Source organism: Carassius auratus, chromosome 44 (genome assembly GCF_003368295.1).
Source record: "Carassius auratus strain Wakin chromosome 44, ASM336829v1, whole genome shotgun sequence".
NCBI classification, from domain to species: Eukaryota; Metazoa; Chordata; class Actinopteri; order Cypriniformes; family Cyprinidae; genus Carassius; species Carassius auratus.
In genome coordinates, this window is record NC_039286.1 from 7,979,828 (window position 1) to 8,001,279 (window position 21,452).

The following is a 21,452-nucleotide window of genomic DNA, read 5'->3' on the forward strand; positions in this document are numbered from 1 at the left end:
AAGACTTTTTTAGAGTACAGATGTGTTTCTGAAGCTAATGTAGTTTTAATATGATAAAATAGAATAAAAAAATTACATGAATACAAATATGCAATGTTTTTGAAGGCTATTTACTCAATTCATTTGTCAATTAAGGTTGTAAAAATACATAATATAATTATAATATAATATGGAAAACTTAGTAATTTATGCAATTTAGGTTCACTCATCTTATCAGCAGTAAAACATTCTGTGTGCACAGAAAGAAAGAAAAGAGTGAGGATAAAGATAAATGACAGAGTGGGGGAGTGGTGAAGATGCGATGAGAGAAATGCAGGTATATAAAGCTGCTGTATGACAGAGCATCAGGGAGAACACAGGAACACATTTCCAGACAGAGATCACCAGACGAGGGAAAAAGGAAGAACCCTGAAAGGTGAGAAACTGATTTGTTTTCCTTTTTATATTATCTCTTTAGCGATGTGACGCTAAAATGATAACCAACTTTCAAAAGAATTTTATTAAGAGCATAATATGTGAAACAATATTATTAATAATAAACTTTATTTCTATAGCACCTTTAATACACTCTCAGAAAAAATGTGTAAAAAAAATGTTCTTCTATGGGCACAACAGCTTGTCACAATTCCCAAAGAACACTTTTTATGTTTCATAATAGCACCATAAAAGTACATAATACTACCTAAAGGATACTTATTACTACTCTAAGGTACTAATACACTCCGTTTAGTGGTCAAGAGGGTACAAAGATGTCCCTCTGAAGGTACTGCCCCAGAGACAAGCTGTTGTACTGGTACATTTTTTGCACATTTGTCTGACAGTGTACAAGGAGTGCAGTAGGAAGTGCTTTACAATAATAATAATAAAAATAATCAAGAAACATATCACATGAAAACAAATAAAAATACCATAATCTAAGTTTAAGACTCGAAAATCACTTTATAGTGACAATAAAAGATAAACTTAAAATTAGAAGTTAATAGCTATGTTTTATACAATATCTGGCTTCCATAACATCTATTGGTGATGTATTCCAAAGACACAGCTATAAGCTACATTACACTGAATAATGCAATATTGAATAAAATCACTCCTAATTGTAAATATCCTATCATCAGGTGAAATCGAATGGCTTATAATTATTTTGATGCAATTAAAAACACAAAAAGATCACTGGTGGTTCACGGCACCTGAACCCAATAATTCAAACAACTGAGAATAAATCTATAGGTGACCTCTATTTTTATTTCTAGACATTCAGACAAACGAAATGAAGGTTTTACAGGCTGTGTTATGCGTGGTTAGCGTCCTTCAGCTCTGTCATGGAGTCTCCAGTAGTGGAGAATGTTACTTCAACGCAAAAGGTAAAGTGGACTACACAATACAATATATAGTTTGTTGGGCTAAACTTGATGTGTGACTAAAAGTGTTAATGAGCACCGTTTTGCCTCAGCCAGCTGTGAGCACAACGGCCGTGTATTTGACATCGGGGAGGCCTGGATAAATGACGAATGTTTCCAGTGTGTGTGTTTCGAGCCTTTTGGAGTGGGCTGCTGTGAACAGTGAGTTTCAGAGGCACATACTACATGACTATAAGCACTTTATATGCAGCTGATGTTGAAGCTTTTTGCTCTTTACTGTTATCTAGTGGAAAGCAGCCAGTCGATTTCCCACCCTGGTGCGAGGCCATTAGAAAACCAGATTCCTGCACAGTTGCTGTAGTGATGAAGGCCAACCATAAACTTCCCTGTCTGTTTGGGGGGAAAACCCGCCTGTGGAAATCAGAGAACGACCCACTCTTCTAGACTGCACTAGTGAATTCACATATGCAAAACACTATTCAAATATACAGCGTTTTCACCAGGTTTCACAATGTACATGTAGGTACACACTGTTCGATATTTTACTGTTTTTTGAAAAGTTTTTTTAAAATAATAATTTAAAATAACTGTATTCTATTGTAATATATTTAGAAAATGTTATTCCGGTGATAGCGAAGCTGAATTTCAGCAGCCTTTACTCCAGTCTTCAGTGTCACATGATCCTTCAGATTTTAGTTGAGCTGCTTAATAGTTTTGACCCAAACATTTGAACAGTAGAGTAATATTATTTAAAACGAGTGAATCTGAAGTACAGAAGGGTCTTAATTATCTAATAATCCGAACCTCTTCAGAAAGTTTCTCAGCATTTCAAGATTCTAAAAATGTCATTTTAAAATAATTTAAATCATTTTATGTATATCATGACTTAAAACTAAAAGGTGACATTACATTTTTTTTTCCAGCAATGAACAAACCGTACTGATGCCCATCTCAAAACTGGTATTTTTGTCTCTAAATAAATATCAGTGACCGTTGGAAAGTGCATTTTTCGGTTTCTAGTATTCACACTACAGATAATTTTTTTATAAAATGGCAATAACCATCTGAATGTGCAAGAAAACCAGAAGAGACTTCGATCCTGAGAAACACTGGTTCAGTGACAGTAAAAATCATGGTCTTTATTTAAAAAAAAAAAAAATTAAGTATCATTACACAAGAAACAGACAGTAACAAGTGATTACACATCATTGTGGGCTTTTTTCCAGTTAAAACTACGTGTTCACCCCTTTTAATCTGTATACTATTAAGTGTTACATTTCGCTCCCATTTACTGTGTTCATAATACAGATTTAGATCTGCACGGCTTTTGGACCTTTCAAATTTGGCAGTGCCACTGCTTTGAACTCGCAAAAAAAATAATAATAATGTATATCATAATCTTCAACCTTTCTTCCCTGGGTAGAATATGGCTCTTTAAAGCAATTAAAACTAACTGAAAATAACAAGGCATGCCACCTGAAGAAACCATGACTTGGGCTCCTCTGCCACCATAAGCCCATAGCAGTGCAGGATTTCAAATAGTGGTTTGCAAAAGTAAAGTTGTGTGTTAAAACGCAGGGGATTAAACCCATCAAAGAATACATATATTACTCAAAAACTCCAAATGGAAGCAAATGCTTTTAATAATAAAAAAACAAAAAGTTCCTCGCATGGTTGTGCATACTGTTACAGACCACATGATGTGGTTTTGGTCCCAAAACCTGTGACACCGACAAACAAGCAGCAGAAACTTGTGCAGGAAGAAGAGTGTGAAGAGGAGCAGTGGATCAGGCATCAACAAGACCAGCAAAAACATCCTGTCACATGACCAACAGGGAAAAAAAAAAGAAGAATCTAAAGCCAAGCTGATACTGATACAAAATGTTAAGTAAATCAGCTTTAAGTAAAATGAAAAATCATTGAGAGTTTTGGCTGATGGTCAAAGACCAACGTGCTACCATATGGCTAGCATTTAACATTTGACACTTTAGGAATACCATAGTAGATTGTTCCTGAAACCACTTGGGATTTTCTGAGGAGATGAGCAGTGAAGCTTAAATGTTCTAGAAAGATTGAAGTACTTTTGAAGCACCGAGAGGCACCGCATTTTTACTGGTTGGCTTGGTGAGCCCATCCTCCAGCAGATAAAGAAAGAAAAGGGATCAGAAAAACAGAAGAATCAGGTGCGCAGAGACAAAGAAACCAAAATGAGATGAGGGTGTCAGGAAGGGAAGAGGACGTTTTTTTTCCTGCTCCAGGTCTTCCTTAGAAACTATTGAGCTCGCTCAGGGTCTGGTCCAGAGTGGCATGGATCTTGACGTTCTCCTCTTTAGCACTTCTCAGTTTCTCTGCAATGAAGAAAAAAAAAAATCCCAGAAGGACAGCAAAAAATTAAATAAACCTCAAGATCATATTGCAATTCAACACTTTGTGTGGTTTTTATAATAATATAGACTTTTGATTTGGCTACAAGGTCTAAAGTTAAGACTTCCTAGGTTCCTTGAAGAACCAGTATAGATGGTTTTCCAAAGCAACCATATTAGGTTGTAAACTCCTTTTTAAAAATCCTTTGGAGACTAAAATGCAAATGGATACATTCTGATACAATGTTAAGCTACCACTACAAATCCTCTGCGTCAGCATTATATTTGAATTACAATTCAGCTTTAATAAATATTACTCGTGAAACCACTCAAATGTATGGGTGACAGATACTGCAGATAACATTCAATTCAAATATGTTGGCTTTGTATCCCCCAGTGTTACAATTACGCAACAATGACATGTCAGTGCTTTGCTTTAACCACAGCACTGGGGTAAAAATAACTAAACAATAAACCAAGTTTCAGAGAGCTTGCAGCTGAACTACAGACTTTTACTTTTGTTCTATGGCATCAGGCCATCTGTTGAGACTTTAGAAAGACAAGGACTTGAAAAGGCAGCTGTTTTAGTGAATAGCTAAGATCTTCCTTAAACGTTTATTCATTACATCCCCCAATAAAACAATCACTTTGCAGTTGCTCAGCTGATGAACTTCTCACATTTTGGCAACCAGCTTCCATTTCTAAATGGAAACGTTCCTTTTTGGAAAAGCGAAACAGATTTGAGTGGCCAGTAAGAATCAATGTTTCTAGCCTAAAGAAGAGTTGCCTGCCCCCTACCATCTATAATCTATAACAACCCCTATATCTACTTTCCAAGCCTGTCTTTAGTTTTAGTTTTAAAAAGGGGGGCAGACTTTCAAAAGGAACATGAATTTCTGATTTTTACAACTTCAACAACTGATTGTATTTAACACTACTTTGTGTAAAACCTTATTAGGTCTTAAATAAGGGAAACCATCATTATAAAGTGTTATGTATTAAAAATAAAGCATAACTGTTTTAAGATTGTTAAACTTCCTCTAGTTGGCCAAGATATTTTGCCCTTTGGTAAGCATTAAAATCCTAACTTTTAGAGGCCTTTTTGTTTTATTTCAGCCTTATACACAAGTGATAATCTTAGCCAAAGCTTGAACTCGCGTTTAATTACAATTAGTGATTGAAAACTTAGCCAAGCTTTTATCTTTCAACCACAAGATATTCATGTGTACTCAAATTAGTAAATTCCTAGTTGCCCAACACCAGCCCACTGTAATAAAGAGAGACAAGCAGACATTCAAAAAGAGTAGAGCTTTTTTTCCTTCAATAAACATGGACACAAGGCATGAAAAATACATCAAGGTCACAACAGAGACTAAAACAAAGGGATAAACGAAGAACACAAGTCTCTGAATACACTCTGATCCAGATAAGAGGAAGATGTTGGGGCAGATAATGAACATCTAAAAGAACAGAAATTCAAAGAAAGCAGAAACAGAACAGGGCTTAAATGGAGAAACTGAAACTACAGACACAAGCACATAGAAAAAATACATGAAAAGGGGATCGAAGAAGAAGCAAGCAGCATATATGGACAGTCAGAGAAGACGAAGAAGGATTTCTTGAAGTAACAGTCAGCCGCAGAACAGTCCAGAAACTCTTTATCTGTAAATAGACACCAATGGTAAACACCGACAAAATGTCATCATTTCTGAATGAGCAAACCGAACATGCAAGCGTTAAACATGCATGCAAGAACAAACAACCCCTGAAAACACCAATTTTAGGTTAAAATTCCTTACTATTATTAACATGAACCTTAAAAAAGGACAAACAGGGTTTCTTTCTTCATTTAATTCTCCCACAACCCAAAACGCCTATTTATAGAAAGCAAGCTATAAAATGGGCCACTCGTAATGCTGTATGGTTAGGAGGTCAGAACTATTAGAGAAATTAATTAACATACGACCACCCACATTTGCAGATCCACACTATTCTATATTTAGAAAGGAATTGGTACTGCTTCTCTTAAACTCTTAAGGCACTGCAAAAACAGATCAGCCTGTTAATGAAGGGTAGAAAATGTCCCCTTTATCTGTAGGCAAATAAGAAACCATTTAATGCTGTTAGCATATTAGTTACTTGACAGGTGCATATAAGTTAGAATCACACTACAGTAATTGCCCAAGTCACGACATTATTCACACAGACGCAAAGCGGTTAAAAAATAAAAATAAAACTGAAACGACGGCTCCTGTCAACTATTAACTCCTTGCGACTGAGCTTTATACTGTATAGCAAAAGTATACAATCAGAGGTTATGAAGCTCAAGGTTAGATAACCAATTCAGTCACGAGACTCAAAATCCACCACAGCGGCAAATCTCAGCGGACCTAGCAACAGCAAACCGTAAGTAGAGCTTCACACACATGCACAAGCCTGTATTTACATAGAAGTCATGTCGTTGAGGGCATGATCCAGCTCCTCACTAATGGCCTTATACTTGAGTTTCTGAGAGTAAAGCTCATCTGTTCACACACACAAGGAAAAAAAGACAAAGCATAGAGGAAGGAAAAAGTCAGATAAGGAAAGAGTATGAAGGAAAGATAAAAGGAGAAAGGAAGAAAAACAGCAAATAAAGAATAAAAATGTCAAAGCAGACAGGAAAAGGACAGGAAAATAATGCTATGAATAGAATATGGAAGCTAATGGAAGGAAAACGTGTTAAAGAGAATGACAATCATACCTTCCAAATCATCAATGGTTTTCTCCAGTTTGGCCACAGACCTCTCGGCAAACTCAGCACGGGTCTCAGCCTAGAAGAGGAAGACATGTGATCAAACTCGGCATAAGTTAAAATAAACCTGAAAAGGTTACTCAACATTAATAAAAATAATTAAAATCAATTTGTAAATCACAAATAAACCTAATGATATTTAAACTAACTTATCTAAAAAATTTCAAATGTTACATTTCATAATGGAGAACAGTGGCTAAATTGGTTATAACATTTCCAGGTTTATAACAAGTGTATTGTATATTACAAATATTGTTAGCTCCTTGACTTGCTTTTGTTCCTCTTCACTTTGGATCTGCTAACTGCCTAACTGTAAATGGAACGGATGTTTTCAATCAAAGTGATTAAACATGAGGAAGTCCTAGTAACTGATTTCTCCTTTTATTGATACATGATTATGTTGTGTGTGCAGACTGCGCACTGCATGTGGAAATCTGTGCTGGCGCATATAAAAGGGTTTCAGCTAGTCTCACCAGTCACTGAACAGAATGAGCACAAATGGAAGAAACTATATACATTTAATGCACAAGTTAACATCAAGACTAGCAGCCCTAACGTGAAATCTTCTCACCTCCTTCAGCTTATCAGTGAGGATCTTGATCTCTTCCTCATACTTGTCTTCCTTCTGGGAATACTGTAGGGAAAATAAGTTGGGGTGGGGTCTTATGAGAATCTTGCAACTCAGCACTCACACACATACACCGTCTGCGAGTTTGACACCCTTCAAACAGACAACCGATTTCACTTCGATGACACTTTAATGCTGACATGTTTCTACAACAGCTCTTGATGTGAAAAGTAGCGCAGCTGTCTATGTTTTTGACATCATAATGAGGCATGTCTTCCACCTCTTTTTCTCAGTTTCTATGCAGGCTGGCTGCGTCCTGGCCTGCTGCTGTTGTGCAAGGCTTGTGACACGATGGCTAAGATTGCTGCTGCGAGCTGCCAGAACTTTAAACAGATCGGGACATGTGTGCAGGAATGCAGCCGCAACAGCAACAGAACACCAGGTAAAATAGAAAGGGAAAAACAGACAGAATTCTGATGCAAATGAATATTATTGTAATATTTTAATGCTATGGCTGATACCTCAAATGCCTGTTATTTTATATCTATATTATTTAGGCAATAGTATGTTACAAGTGAATCAGGCTTTACAAAATTATATTCTAGAGTATAAAAATGCCTAAAAATCCACTTTGAAATCTGCTATTGGAACAGAATTGGGGGGATAGTAGTACACTTTCTACATTCTGTAGATTTCTAGTTAAACCAAAAACAATACTTTTGCAAACCATAAAGTGCAACAAACAATAGATTTGATTAGGAAAATAAATGAGATCCAATAATAGAATTCCATCAAAAGAAATCTATTGTACTGTAACACACACACACACGGCATGCCACAGAATCACATGCAAATGAATGGGTGTTTCTGTCAAAAGCTAGTCACATGCAACACTGCATTCATTAGAGTCACTTCTGCTTTATTAGTCTAAAGGCTTCCGAGACCGGTTGCGCTTGATTCTGTAAGGGACCAAAATGGTGGCACTTCATTCATTTCATTACGCAACAGTGCTTCAGGCATGCTGGATAACAGCTCGTCTAATGGTGATGTGGACATGGAAAATGAGAGGGGGTCTTGTCTTCACTGTATCCCTGAGGCCAATTACAGCTTTTTATTGATGCAATGGTCTACCACTGTAATCTGGGCTGACATACTTGGCCTTTTGTTTTGGATGATGATATATAGTTGTACACCAGGAAAAGGGCACATGTAAATGAGGGTGTTCATGTTATGCTCACATGACCAGTTAGATCACTGGTTTGGTAATTAGGAAGCCTATATTTGATTGCCTGGAAGGCAATTTGTGGGGGATTGAATCAGAGTTCCTTTGAGGGTTAATAAAAAGGGATGAACACTTCAACCAATCAGAGATCGTGCAGAAGGAAACACATACACACACACACACACACACACACTCCCTACCTTCTCAGCCTGGGCCTCCAAACTCTTAAGATTGTTGGTGACATTTTTCAGCTCCTCCTCCAGCTCAGCACATTTGCTATATACAGAGCAGCCGTTTTGATTTTAGAGGAAGCAGAAAAGAAAGGGGCACAGGGCAAAGGAAAGACATGAAGACAAGCCAGCAGCAGTGGCAGAGTAATAGAGATGATGTTCAACACATGAACAATAGAATGATCGTTTTGTAAAGGACAGTTCCCTCAAAAATAAAAACGGACATTTACTCGACCTCATGTCATTTAAAACTAATATCACTTTCTTCTGAAAACACACACACAAAATAAAGTGCACATTGTTTTCAACACTTTAGTGGTATTTTCCCATTTTTTGACCTAGTCAGCATTCAATGTCGTAATATAAAACAAGAAAATCAGCAAAATATCTATTGAGTTTCAGAGGAAATAAAATCATAAGAGTTTCGAACAACATGAGTAAATTGACATTTTTTGGAAGAACTATAAAATTAGTGTATTTATGTTGTCGTCGCATGCCAACATAGCAGATATTAAGCGTCAAGAAAGCAAAACTAGTGTGATTTTAAAATTGAAAGCTCTCATGAGCTGTCCTAAGCAGCTTGTTGTGGAACATGAACATGAACGCTTAGGCTTTAAGCAGACGAGACACAAAAATGCGTTACACAAACATGCACATCATGCCACTTTCAAGTAAACACGACTCATGCGGTTTACGAAAGGATGATATCTGGAAGCAGATGGTTGGATGAATGGAAGGAAGGTGGAAAGATGAAGGGATAGGGTGGAAAGATAAACCAGGTAGATTAAAAACGACCAGTGCTGGAAGGAGGAGTCCTGTTTTATGCGCTTTTCTTTTTCCTTGCCCATTCACTTGCTCACTTTCACTCAGGTACCAAAATCCAGATCCAGCTAGAAAACGGCATTCTCCCAATTGTTTGTCTGTACATCCCACATCTCCAACAAACACATAACGTCCGACATATAGACAGAATTTTGCAACCAGCATATATACCTTGTCTTCTGAGGCCTGCAGACTCTTCAGTGACTGGTCAAAACCTCTCAGCTCTTCCTCCAACCGCTTGGCATTGCTGTTAGTTTGAGTGGGGAGGGGAAGGTATGTCAGGTTAAAGGTCACATGCCCAAACACAAATGAGAAGCGAAGGGACACATGAATTTAAGATTGAGTCAAGGCCATGAAATCACACACACACACTCTCTATCTCTCTCTCTCACACACACACACACAAAGGAGTATTATGGTTATGATAGAGCATGCAAAATGAGCCATTTCCTCACGCAGAGAGAACAATGAATTTGAGTTTTAATAAGACTAAATGGACACGCTAAGAAAAAAATGAGCTCAAGAGGACAATGCGTGGTCTGTATTCAAAGTAAATGTGTTTGATTAAGTGTATGTATATTTTGAATTAACCTCTCAGCAAGCTCGGCTCTTTCCTCTGTGCGCTCCAACTCTCCCTCAACAATCACCAGCTTACGTGCCACCTGTAACACACATCAATACTTTCCAGTCAAGACATTATTTTACATTTTATTAAATGATCTGTACTTAGAAAACATGTTTATACAACATGAGAGCAAGCTTTGTGCAAAATGGTGTGGTTAAAATCACTGCTATTGATAACTAAAGGTACAACCATCAAAAATAAAAGAATTCTGGAACTGATTTGAAGCTTAAATAAACAAAAATAATTATTAGATTTTGAGCAATAAAAAATACAATAATACAAGCTTATTTCAAAATAAAGATAAATATTACAATACTATATAAATAATACTGAAATAGCGCTGGTTAAATTACCTCCTCATATTTGCGGTCGGCCTCCTCAGCAATGTGCTTGGCCTCCTTGAGTTGGATCTCCTGGAGCTCCATCTTCTCCTCATCCTTCAGAGCCCTGTTCTCAATCACCTTCATCCCTCTATTCCACAGAGAGATTGAATTGAACAGAAGTAGGGCAAGTTAGGGTGGGATGAATGAGCATCTCTCTGAACACGTATCCCTGTCTGACTAGGCGAACAAACCTCTCGCTCTCATCTGCGGCCTTCTCAGCTTCCTCCAGCTTCTGCAGGGCTGTGGCCAGTCTCTCCTGAGCACGATCCAACTCTTCCTCCACGAGCTGGATACGCCTGTTCAGAGAGGCCACCTCTGCTTCAGCCTACAAGGCAAACATGAAAAAAATAACAGGAGATTAGTGCTGATACAATATTCCACTGAATTTCAAGGGAGCATGAAGTGATGAGATAAGGAAGGAACATGAAGTTGGTAAAACACTGATAATTTTGAAAAGCCAAGACGACAAACATGGAGTCAAAACTGGAAACTGAAACCAATAAGACAATGGAAAAACTTCATGTGGTGGAATCATTTGGGAACTTCTGCTTGAGCAGAGTGGCACCACTATGTTTGCAATGGGCAATTACTTTTTAATAAGTGAGTGTACTCAGTGACTAGTTTTTTTTTTTAAGCAAGGCATTAGTATTAATAATGCTCTGACTAAGGAAAGGGATTATTCAAATCATTGTTCAAAACCAAATTTCAGCATGGATCATGTCACACTTTTTGAGTTATGGACGTTAATTATGCCTCAAATGTTGCCTACTGAAGAAAGGCGTGCTGTGACTTTCTGATGTTCACCCAGTTGACAAAAAAACAGGCAAAAAACCCTCAGACATAAAGGAAATTGATATCTCTGGATCACAATATTGTAGAGACTTAGTAGTGGGATTTTTTTGACTCTGATAGCAGGCAGTCATTCACAACACCGTAAAAACTTTCTAGCCACGCCCTAGCAACCAGATACTACACCCTAGCAACCATATAACAACCAAAAACAACATAGGAATGGGCTCTTGGGGCCCTAGCCTTATCTAGTTAATATGTACCTAGACTCTTTCAAACAGATGTCAGAATCTTTCAAGATTCTGAAATTATTTCAAGAGGAATCACACAATTTTCAGTCTAACAGAATGTCTAAAATAACTTGTGTCAGAAGCTACAAATCCTGAGGTAGTTTTTGCGATCGTGCCTTTCATTCATAAGTACAACTGAATAAGGAGGGGCACATCTGTAAGTTTATTGAAATAAAAAGTCACATTTTTAACAATACTGAAGATTTACGTGGGTAATACAGTAAAAACAACTGTCTAAGACCACTGACAAGTTTTACTCGGTGGGCACGAAGCGTAAAAACAGGTCAACACCCGCGCGGCCCGCGCCCAGTCAGTTGAGAAACAGCGCTCGTGCACGGCTTCCGGATGTGACGACACCGCTAACCAACATTGGAGTTTCGCTCCTAATAAGGACTGAGGAATCTAAAGTCTGCGGGGTGAGTTCATCTCACGCAATGCCAATGAGACGACGGAAGGCATGGTTGAGTGATAAGACTTAAAGCAAAAAAAAAAAAAAAAAACACCCAGACGAGTGTCTAACTCAGTTAAAATTCACGAAAGTTTCCAAAGGTTATTATAGGCTGCTAAAAGCCCAAGTGACATGCGTGAACAGCTCAAAGTGCCGAATGAGCACCTGATGACCCAGATGTTATCGTGCTCGAACGATAACGAACCAATGACGCGAAAAGCACTACCTATTTGGGCACAAAATTACACAAATGAAAGATTCTCTAAAGAAATATTCAAGCACGAGTTATTCAGCGGAATCTATTTTGTTACTTCCTTTAGGCCTCACTCGCAAAAAAAATCCAGCAAACAATGTGAGACTAGAAGGATGAGCTAAAACCCATCTTGAGGTTAGCACTTCTAAGCACAAAAAGTAACATGCCATCGACTGGTTTCTTTATCTATATACAACAATATATCTCGCTCTGGGTCTTGGGTTTCTTTTATGAACTATGCACGCGGGTCCAAATGAAAATCTTAAATGAAGATGAGCCAGTTTGCGCATTAGCTTGTAGGTTAAGCAATAACCATCTAACAGTAAAAACACACGACCTCCACAGAAATGCATATGATACAACCTATCGACTGTATCGAGAAATGAGATGGTTTTGCGTGAATACAAGTATCGCTGTGGATACATTGATACACTTACCTGCTCCCTGGCACGCTTCTCCTCTTCGACTTGTCTCTGCAAAATCTCGGCTCTTTCTTCTGCCTCATCTGCCTGCTGTTGTAAAACTTTGATCTTTCTCTTCACTGCATCGATGCTGTTGGATCCGGCCATTTTAATGTGTTGGTTTTAGGAGTAGTGTGATCGAATAAATCAGATTCCTCTCGAGCAGCGTAGTGGACCGAGCCGCGAAGGACAGAAGGAGAGAAGAGGAAAAAAAAAAAGTCCAAGGCACCAACGCCCCGCCAACAAGTCAAACCCAGAGCGAGTGAAGTAACGCGAGGATCAGATGTTTCACGCGCCTGTCTCTTTGATTGGACCGAGGCTTCCTTAAATTTTATTAGATACAAATAATAGTGTCTGTAAAAAGAAAAACTCGGCCAGGAGGTTTTGAAAGTTGAATCAAGCGCGAGCAAGGACGTGGCAAACCGTTTTTATGTTCGAGCAGGCGTTCGGTCTCTCATTCGAATTAATGAATGAGTTTTAATGTCATGAAGTCTTTCTTCCCCTCCCCTTGCTTTCTTTAACCCCAATTTGCTCAGTTGCCTAAACTCTTTCTTTTTTCGGCTCACTTCCGGATACCCCACCCAGTCCCCAACGATTATAGAAGCGAGAATGTGGTTAACTGATCCCGGATCAGCGGCAGCGCAGAGTCAAGTCCCAACAGAACGCGTTTACGGTTGATCTCCGGTCAGTAGAGGTTTTTTTTTTGTATGACCTGCTTGATTCTTACGGAAGAGCCACCCTTGTTTTACACGTGTCCAGGTACATGACGTAGAACAAATAAATCATTGGCATTCCAAGCCACTCCTTAAAATCCAGGAATGTGCTCCTAGATCAGTGGGAAACTTTTGCTTTTGTGATCGTTAGGATGCTAGGAATTTTGAGTTCAGTTCATGGGATCCATGACATTTTTTTCTCTGTTCTTTCCTCTTTTTTTGTACAAGTAGCCTATACTTTATCATAATATATGAATAATTATCTTTTTCTTCATAGCATATATTTCAAATAATCTTATCGATCCATAATTTTGCCATGATTGTTTTGTTCTTATTCACAGAGGGCCGGGCCCACTAGGGTGACAACTTAACATGATTTAAATTCTATTACAATGCTTAAAATCTCTTTAAAAATATATTTTTTATACATATAAATATACACTTTTAAAACGGCATTGTCATTATTCACTCAACTTGATGCAGTTCTATAACTGTGTATAGTTGTCCATACAATCAAATCTGTGATTACTGAATATTACATATCCATAAATCAATCTAAGCGAGCCAAAATGGCCACAACTGCAAATCAATGTCAACACAATCAGGTGGTATGCATATCATTATTAAATTATACATTATTACATTTTGATGCTTTTTAACAATGAAAATGATGTGTTTTGGTCTCATGCGTCATTTGTAATCCTTCAGAACCACCATCCACTGAATTAAGTCTGGCATATTCAGGCTGTAAATGAGAACAAGGAGTGTCACAAATCCTTTACTTGTCGTTACGTGTAATTCCATTGATGGTGTCACAGGAAGTTCCTGTGCTTCTGAACAAACAAACCCTGATTCAGTTTCTTATTGCAGTCTGAGTAATGACAAAAACACAGTCATATATTTTCATGTTTCAACTTGGGTGTAAGAAGGCCACAACATAAATATACAAAAATAATCACTATTGGTAGTAAAAATGTTTGTCGATCTCTAGTCTGCCATAGTTATTCTCTATAGATTATGTTGTGTTGAGTTGTGTTATAGCTAAAATGATTTCATTTTTTAAATGACCTTCAAGGAACACCTATGAAATTGAGAGATTTAAACAATGTGTAATTGTATATTTCCTTTAAATGAAGTAGTCTGACATTGTGATTTGGATTTAAGTCTACTGAGAGATTCTATTATATAATTTACCCACAGGATTACATGAGGTCATAAAACAAGCTGAATTCACAGGCCTGGGCAAAACCGAACAAGACTATAGTAATGCTGTCTGTGCAATCTTTCTAGTATCCGTACACTATGTCCTGAACACTGTTCAAAGGAAACCCAAGGCTATGCTTTTATATGTTCATTTTGTAATTCATTCTACTAAGACTTTTAATATTGACGGATCTTAACGGTTTAGCCTCAGAACAATGTTAAAGGTAAAGGAATGTTGACTGATCCTGAATCATTCTGTTGTAGACGAGCACTGCAAAATCATGTTGCATCATCATTTCCTGTTTCACCCTCCCTTCACTGCTGTGGAACAATTTTCAAACTCCATTTGTAACTTTAGACTTACATCATACGTTGCCACCATCTCACCAGATGATGGCGCCAGATGATCTAGATTGTCACAACATAAAGCCCCACCTATAAAATAATTTTCTACTTTTTCAGCTTGCTTTTCATTTTCTGTATATATATATATATATATATATATATATATATATATATATATATATATATATATATATATATATATATATATATATATATATATATATTTATGTATATGTATGGATGTATGTACAGTACTGACCAAAAGTTTGGAAACATTACTATTTTTAATGTTTTTGAAAGAAGTTTCTTCTGCTCATCAAGCCTGCATTAATTTGATCAAAAATACAGAAAAAAACAGTAATATTGTGAAATATGATTACAACTTAAAATAATAGTTTTCTATTTGAATATACTTAAAAAAAAAAAAAAATTTTCCTGTGATGCAAAGCTGAATTTTCAGCATCATTACTCCAGCCTTCAGTGTCACATGTAACATCCAGTCTATCACATGATCAGTTAGAAATCATTCTAATATTCTGATTTATTATAAGTGTTGGAAACAGTTTTGCTGTCTAATATATTTGATGAATAAAAGGTTAAAAAGAACTGCATTTATTAAAAAAAAATCTAATAATATATATTCTAATAATATATTTTCTTTCAAATTTATATCAATTTAACACATCCTTGCTGAATAAAAGTATTGATTTTATTAAAAAAAAAGGAAGAGAAAAAAATTACTGACCCCAAATTATTGACCAGTAGTGTATATTTTTATTACAAAATATTTATATATTTATTTTATTTTTTTACTTTTTATTCATCAGAGTATCCTAAAAAAGTATCACATGCTCTGAAAAAATATTAAGCAGCAGAACTGTTTCCAACTTTGATAATGAATCATCATATTAGAATGATTTCTAAAGGATCATGTGATAATGATCCTAAAAATTCAGCTCTGCATGACAGAAATAAATGATAATTTAAAGTATAATAAATTTAAAAACAATTATTTTAAATTGTAATAATATATCACAATATTATTTTTTTTCTGTATTTTTGATCAAATAAATGCAGGCTTGATGAGCAGAATTAAAAATAGTAATGTTTCCAGACTTTTGTTTGGTCTGTACTGTATGTATAAAATCTAACTGTGATAAGAGACAAGAAGTAACAGAGACTAAACTGAGCATTTTAACTCTTTTCGACAGCAGAGATCTGAGCTGATGAGAAACTAAAGCTTATGTCTCTAATGGCCTGTTGATGCTTTAGGTCATAGGTGACGAGATTCATGGTTTGACATTCTGACCTCAAGACACTCTCACATAAACGCATGCTCACTTACATCAATATGGTAAGACCCCCTCACCCTCCCGCAGCAGCTGTACACATATTTCATCAAGCATTTGAAAAACTCAAGGAACTGTGACAGTGTTCATGCTATTTTTACATTTATGGATGTACTGTATGTATACATTTATGAGCAAAGGTTGTATCTATCCTCAACCTCTCACATTTTCACTATGACTGCTCTTGACACTGTTAGGCCGCTTGCTCAGAGCTCTATTTAAAGAATCCACCCCCGGGATTCAAACCAGATCACTGTGTCTGGTCGGTCTGTCTATCAAGTTTGCACTGTAGGATGATGACTAATTGTACTCTAAATCCTACTCTTTTTAACTGTGTGGGGTAGCAAGGTAAGTAATAGCTTGGTGGTGAAGTTTTGACTCAAGGTTCGGATGAAAATAGATTTCGAAATGACAGTTGTAAAGGAGCAACCCACACTCACCCTTTGTTTGAAGCTACTGTCCTCATGCTGCTTGTCTGATTATGGGTTGCCAGATTCAATAAATCCTCCTCACATTACAGTACTGTCTCCCTATCTCTGTAATGTCAGAGATGATCTCACAGCTGTTAAGCTGGTGTTCAGCTGGTCTAGAAACTAAAACCTAAAATCCCATCAGACTAATTTAGTTTCATTTAAGACAGACACACACACACACTTCAAAGCCTATGGTATTTAGTCCATCTGAATGTCGAACTGTATGACAACAGGTGTGCCTGCTATATCTGGAGCCCAGAACAAAGGGATGTCAGGCAACAGACAGACATGGTGTGAGCGTTGAGAGTCCAGTCTTTTTCAATGGCGATTAACAATGAAGTGTCTTTTGCCTATTTCAAATGGATCAGTTCTTGAGTTGCATAAGAGATGTATATGAAAGCATTAGCAAATAATTTTCGATTTTAAAGTCCATGTTGAAAAATGATAGAGATAAAAGCTATTATTTTTCAAAAACACTCCAAACATAACTATCCAAGAAGAATATTAAAACACAAGACTCACAAAGCATTACACCTTTAGTCTGTTCTGTTGAAGTCTGTTCATGCCTGGAAGATTCTTTCTTATTTTTCCATTGTGTTCCTCTATTCTAGGTCTATTGCTAAATCAGCAGTCTCAAGGTAGTGATTTTCTCACTGAGGCCTGCAGGCAAGAGTATATACAGTATGCACAGTATCACCTCATGTGGTGGATTGTTGATTCAGTAATGTCATTGTCCATCTCAGCTCAGTTCTCTTCCAACTTTGTCTGTCCAGTCAACAATGTTGCCAGAAATTGTGTCCCCAACTAAGCAAACCAAAGGAGTCAGTGTTAAGGAACCAATTGATCCCCCTCGGTGACATTACTGGAGAAAAAACCTTGGGAGAAACCAGACGTAACCAGCATGGTGTGGTTTAATTCCAGACCGCAATGCATGTCTGATTCTTAAACAAATGACTCTTTCGAGCTGATTCTTTTTAGTGAATCGAAAGCATGTAGGCCAACCAGTGTGGTCTGACTCTGTAAGAATGATTCTCCTGAAACGGTTTTGTAGTGAATGTATGAACATTATGCAGCGCGACCATTGTATATGCTATAATTCTCAAACGAATGACTCTAATGTGATGATTATTTTTAGTGAATCAAACACATAAAGCCTAACTGTAAAACTTAAACCTGATTGCTCATACTGTATGACAAAAGATACACATTATTCATATACTTAGGCCAGTTATTACACTGCATTTATGCTGCCTCTAAAAAGATTGTGAAAATGTTGAAAAAAACTTTGACAAGGCATTTTAGATAACATGATGGAAACATTTAAGGGTAGAAATAAGTTTGTGGCTAGTTGACATAACAGTCAAAAAAGGGGGCTGACAGTGTCAGCTGTGGAGGAGTGAATGGAGAGAATGAGAGGAATGGAGGGGTGGGACCAACAAGAATTCCGGGATTAAGTATTAAGATTTGCATTTGTGTTTGTGTGTTTGGATGCTTTGTGATCGTCAGTCACTCACATCTGCAGCTTTCTTCTCAGCTATCTCCAGTTTCTCCTGGGCATCCTTCAGGGCCTCTGAGTATTTATCCAACTCATCTTCAGTTCCCTTCAGTTTCTTCTGCATCTGAATCAGCTCATCCTCGTGCTGGGAGAAAGAAAGAAAGGAAATACGAGAGTAGAGGAGATAAAAAGGGAGGGGGGGAGAGAAATATTATCGGAATGAAATCATCCACTATAATACATCTTCACACATACCCTCGTGCCCCCATCACTTCTAACTCAAGTTGGCACAAAGCAACACTTTCCAGAGATTTTTTTGCCCACTTTCTTCTGGTGATGAGTTAAGATATGCTGCTTACCAAAGCTATACCTTGTGTTAATATAAAAAACAGTTATAGGTGACTTTCACACATCCTCAGCCTTATCCGTACCTCCCTTCTCCATCTCTTGCTAAGACTGTTTATCTGCCCTGCATTCTTTCAGTGGCAGATCACATCCTCGCAACTGTTAGTGTTCAGTATCTAGTCTTCTGATATCAAGCCTTTCTGGTGGGTGCCTTTTTTCTAAGAGGGGTCTTTGGATAGTTGTCATCACTGACCAGGTGCATCATATTCTTAAATGGTTAGTTCAATCAAAAGTGAAACTTCTAGCATCGTTGACTGCGCCTCATGCACAACTTTGTGCTAGAGAAAACAAGAACAAGAACCACTTCTGTGGTTTTGGATCTCAAAAATACTATGGAAGTCAATTGGACCTGAAACTGTTTGTTTGAAAGAAAGTTTAGAACAACAAGAGGGGAGAAAATAATGACGCAATTAAATTTTTTGGGTGGACTGTGCCTTTTAACAAATGTACAAATGTATAAATGTATTGCAAAATCACTTAGATCTTTGTCTCATATTCAGATCTGCTTTGGTCCACAATTAAAAAAAGTTTAAGCATTCAAACCACATCTTAAATGATTCAACATTTGGTCCCCCAAACTAAAAACTCTTCCTAAACAGCACTGAAATAAAGCTTTTCCAACTCCCAAGTCAATATCAGTTTTATTTTTCACAACCTTTGACCTTTCGACCTCCGCCTCACCTGTTTGCTTCTATCCTCTGCTGCTTTCCTGTCGGTCTCTGCTTGTTCTGCCTGATCCAGAGCGTTCTCCTTATCCAGCTTGAGCATCAACATCTTCTTCTTGACGGCCTCCATCTTGGTGTCGGTGAGTAGGGCTCACGGTACGAGAAACAGAAAGGCAGTGCGGAAGGTGAGCTAGCGGTTCAGGAACAGGAGCTGGTCAAGCGTGGACCGTGGACAGAGAAAGAGAGAGAGGGAGTCAAGTGGAGAGAGACCAAACTCAGCTAGGGATAGTGGGAGGGCAGTTATATCTGGGGGCATCAGGCCATGCCCAGTTTCTATTAAACTCCGCCCACTTACTCATTATCGCTCACCTAATACAGTCATAAGTCCTGTTTGGTGTGATGTAGTGATGATGTAGTGATGTAAAGTTCATTTTCAGGACCTTATCATGATTAAAATTCAGTATACATCCGTTGTTTTCATCCTTCTGCTACTAGATCCTTCTGTTGGGTAAGAATGAGCTGGAAGATATGACAAAGACAAGAATGGACGCAAATGGACAGAGCTGAGGTTTGGCTATAATAAGACAAGGCCACTGTGTTTGTGACAGGCACAGGTGTGTGTGTTTGTGTGTGTGTTACATTGCTTGCATCCTCAGCTGCACTGTTCCCTTTATGGCTCGTCAGTTGCCACAATGATCACGTAACAGCTTTTTTTCTATTGTGAGACACTGTTCTATCATTAACTTGCCTGACCATGTATAATAACAAGTCTTTGGGGAACAACACTCGATGTAGTAAGATTGCCACCAATGCATTGGAATGCAAGAATCCCAAACACACTGCCATCTAGATATCTTATCTTTATAATATATATTTCTCTATATTTATTCATAGAGAAAATGGCTTTTTTTATTATAAGTAACCACAAGTAAGCATAAGGTTTATTAGTAAAATGTAATACATTTTAATTTTATTATTTTCATAATTTCTGATCTGATGTTTTATTTATATTTTATATTTTTTAATAAGTTTTTTTTATAAGTTTTCCCACTATTCTAAATCCAATATTGTAGAATATAATTAATGTAACTTATTTTAATTTATACACGTACATAATTTTTTTTTAATGATTTTACACATTTTAAACTTAGCATTATTTTATAGCATCCTAAACAAATGATATTTTATCAAAGCAACCACTTTTTATTTAGATTTCATATTTTTTTATGTAAAGTAAAAATAATAAATACATGATAAAACAAAAATAAAACAATACAAATAATTAAATTAATTTAGGTTTTAGGAATTAAAAAAAATGTATATATGTCTACTAAACCTGCATTTAAGAATGAATCTTAATATTACATCATGCATCCGTCTGCATTCTTAACTTTAGAAGTTCCTCATGATTAGTGATACAAATAAAGTTATAAAACAATAATAATAAAAAAAAGATTGATCTTGATTTTTATGTGAAAAACATATATTTGTAAACTATAAGCTTGCATTTAGGAATGAACCTTAATATCAAAATCATATATTTAGTCTGGTCTAAATTCTTAACTAGTATACAAAGGGTCTTTTCCTCTAGCATCGATTGTTTTACTAGCTTTAGACGTTCCTTTAGATGAATGATATGTGTATGTTAAAGCACAGTTTTATTATAGTGATTAGTCATTCCATGTGCATCTTTAACTGTAAGTTCCACTAAGCTCTTGCTGAAGTAAAAGGACAATGATGGTATCAGGTTACGGGTGAGCAGACTATTTTCAGCCAGGGGGGCAGGGTATGGTTACAACAAAACATGAACAACACAGATAGGTTAGCTGTATTCAGATTTACTTTTATAATGTATTCAGAAAGGAAGAAACTATGTTTTGTACTATGCAGAAAAGGAAAGTTTGCGTAAGTCAATGCTTTATAATAAATCTCTGATAAATAATGCATCACTTCATTCCTCTAGTAAAGGCAGGGAAAGTGTTGCACTGAAATTCAGGACCAATCAGTGGATACTCTTTTTTAAAGTCTAATAGATTTACTCATTCTTTCAACACAAACTTTAGTTTAGGAAAGTGAAGTGACGGATGAGTTAGTATATATATAAAGTCTCTGTGTGTGTGTGTGTGTGTGTGTGCGTGCGAGTCTCCACTGTTGGTCACTGTTTAGGAGTAGATCTTAAGGTCCACATTTTTTTC

At 36.9% G+C, this 21,452-nt stretch overlaps 2 protein-coding genes across 10 annotated transcripts; one reads left to right on the forward strand and one right to left on the reverse strand.

The window, feature by feature from the left end:
* Positions 1-45: 45 nt before the first annotated feature.
* LOC113062354 (prostate-associated microseminoprotein-like) lies at positions 46-2,738 on the forward strand. The gene is made up of 4 exons (XM_026232164.1): positions 46-415; positions 1,254-1,364; positions 1,454-1,562; positions 1,649-2,738. Exons 1-4 carry the CDS (start codon positions 334-336, stop codon positions 1,803-1,805), a joined length of 459 nt encoding a protein of 152 aa, XP_026087949.1. The 5' UTR covers positions 46-333; the 3' UTR covers positions 1,806-2,738.
* LOC113062353 (tropomyosin alpha-3 chain-like) lies at positions 2,518-19,544 on the reverse strand. Of its 9 annotated transcripts, none has more exons than XM_026232155.1 (10): positions 19,274-19,544; positions 18,207-18,332; positions 10,560-10,693; positions 10,339-10,456; positions 9,952-10,022; positions 8,509-8,584; positions 7,090-7,152; positions 6,468-6,537; positions 6,171-6,249; positions 5,014-5,386 (listed from the first exon to the last, which is right to left on the reverse strand). In XM_026232155.1, exons 1-10 carry the CDS (start codon positions 19,385-19,387, stop codon positions 5,383-5,385), a joined length of 855 nt encoding a protein of 284 aa, XP_026087940.1. In that variant the 5' UTR covers positions 19,388-19,544; the 3' UTR covers positions 5,014-5,382. The 9 variants fall into 9 exon arrangements, with proteins under 9 accessions (XP_026087942.1, XP_026087943.1, XP_026087948.1 ...); XM_026232156.1 differs by lacking the exon at positions 8,509-8,584 and adding an exon at positions 9,532-9,607; XM_026232157.1 differs by lacking the exons at positions 5,014-5,386; positions 6,171-6,249 and adding an exon at positions 2,518-3,709.
* Positions 19,545-21,452: the final 1,908 nt, after the last annotated feature.

Bases quoted from the DNA above. Each gene is read 5' to 3' on its own strand.
- LOC113062354 (XM_026232164.1), top strand. From the start codon at position 334: ATGACAGAGCATCAGGGAGAACACAGGAACACATTTCCAGACAGAGAT. The intron at 1,365-1,453 runs GTAAAGTGGACT...GTTTTGCCTCAG, and splicing joins ATGTTACTTCAACGCAAAAG to CCAGCTGTGAGCACAACGGC. The intron at 1,563-1,648 runs GTGAGTTTCAGA...ACTGTTATCTAG, and splicing joins GGAGTGGGCTGCTGTGAACA to TGGAAAGCAGCCAGTCGATT.
- LOC113062353 (XM_026232157.1), bottom strand. From the start codon at position 19,387: ATGGAGGCCGTCAAGAAGAAGATGTTGATGCTCAAGCTGGATAAGGAG. The intron at 10,694-18,206 runs GTGAGTGACTGA...TTTGCCTTGTAG, and splicing joins CTGAGAAGAAAGCTGCAGAT to GCTGAAGCAGAGGTGGCCTC. The intron at 7,153-8,508 runs GTAGGGAGTGTG...TTTTCCCTACAG, and splicing joins TGGAGGCCCAGGCTGAGAAG to TATTCCCAGAAGGAAGACAA.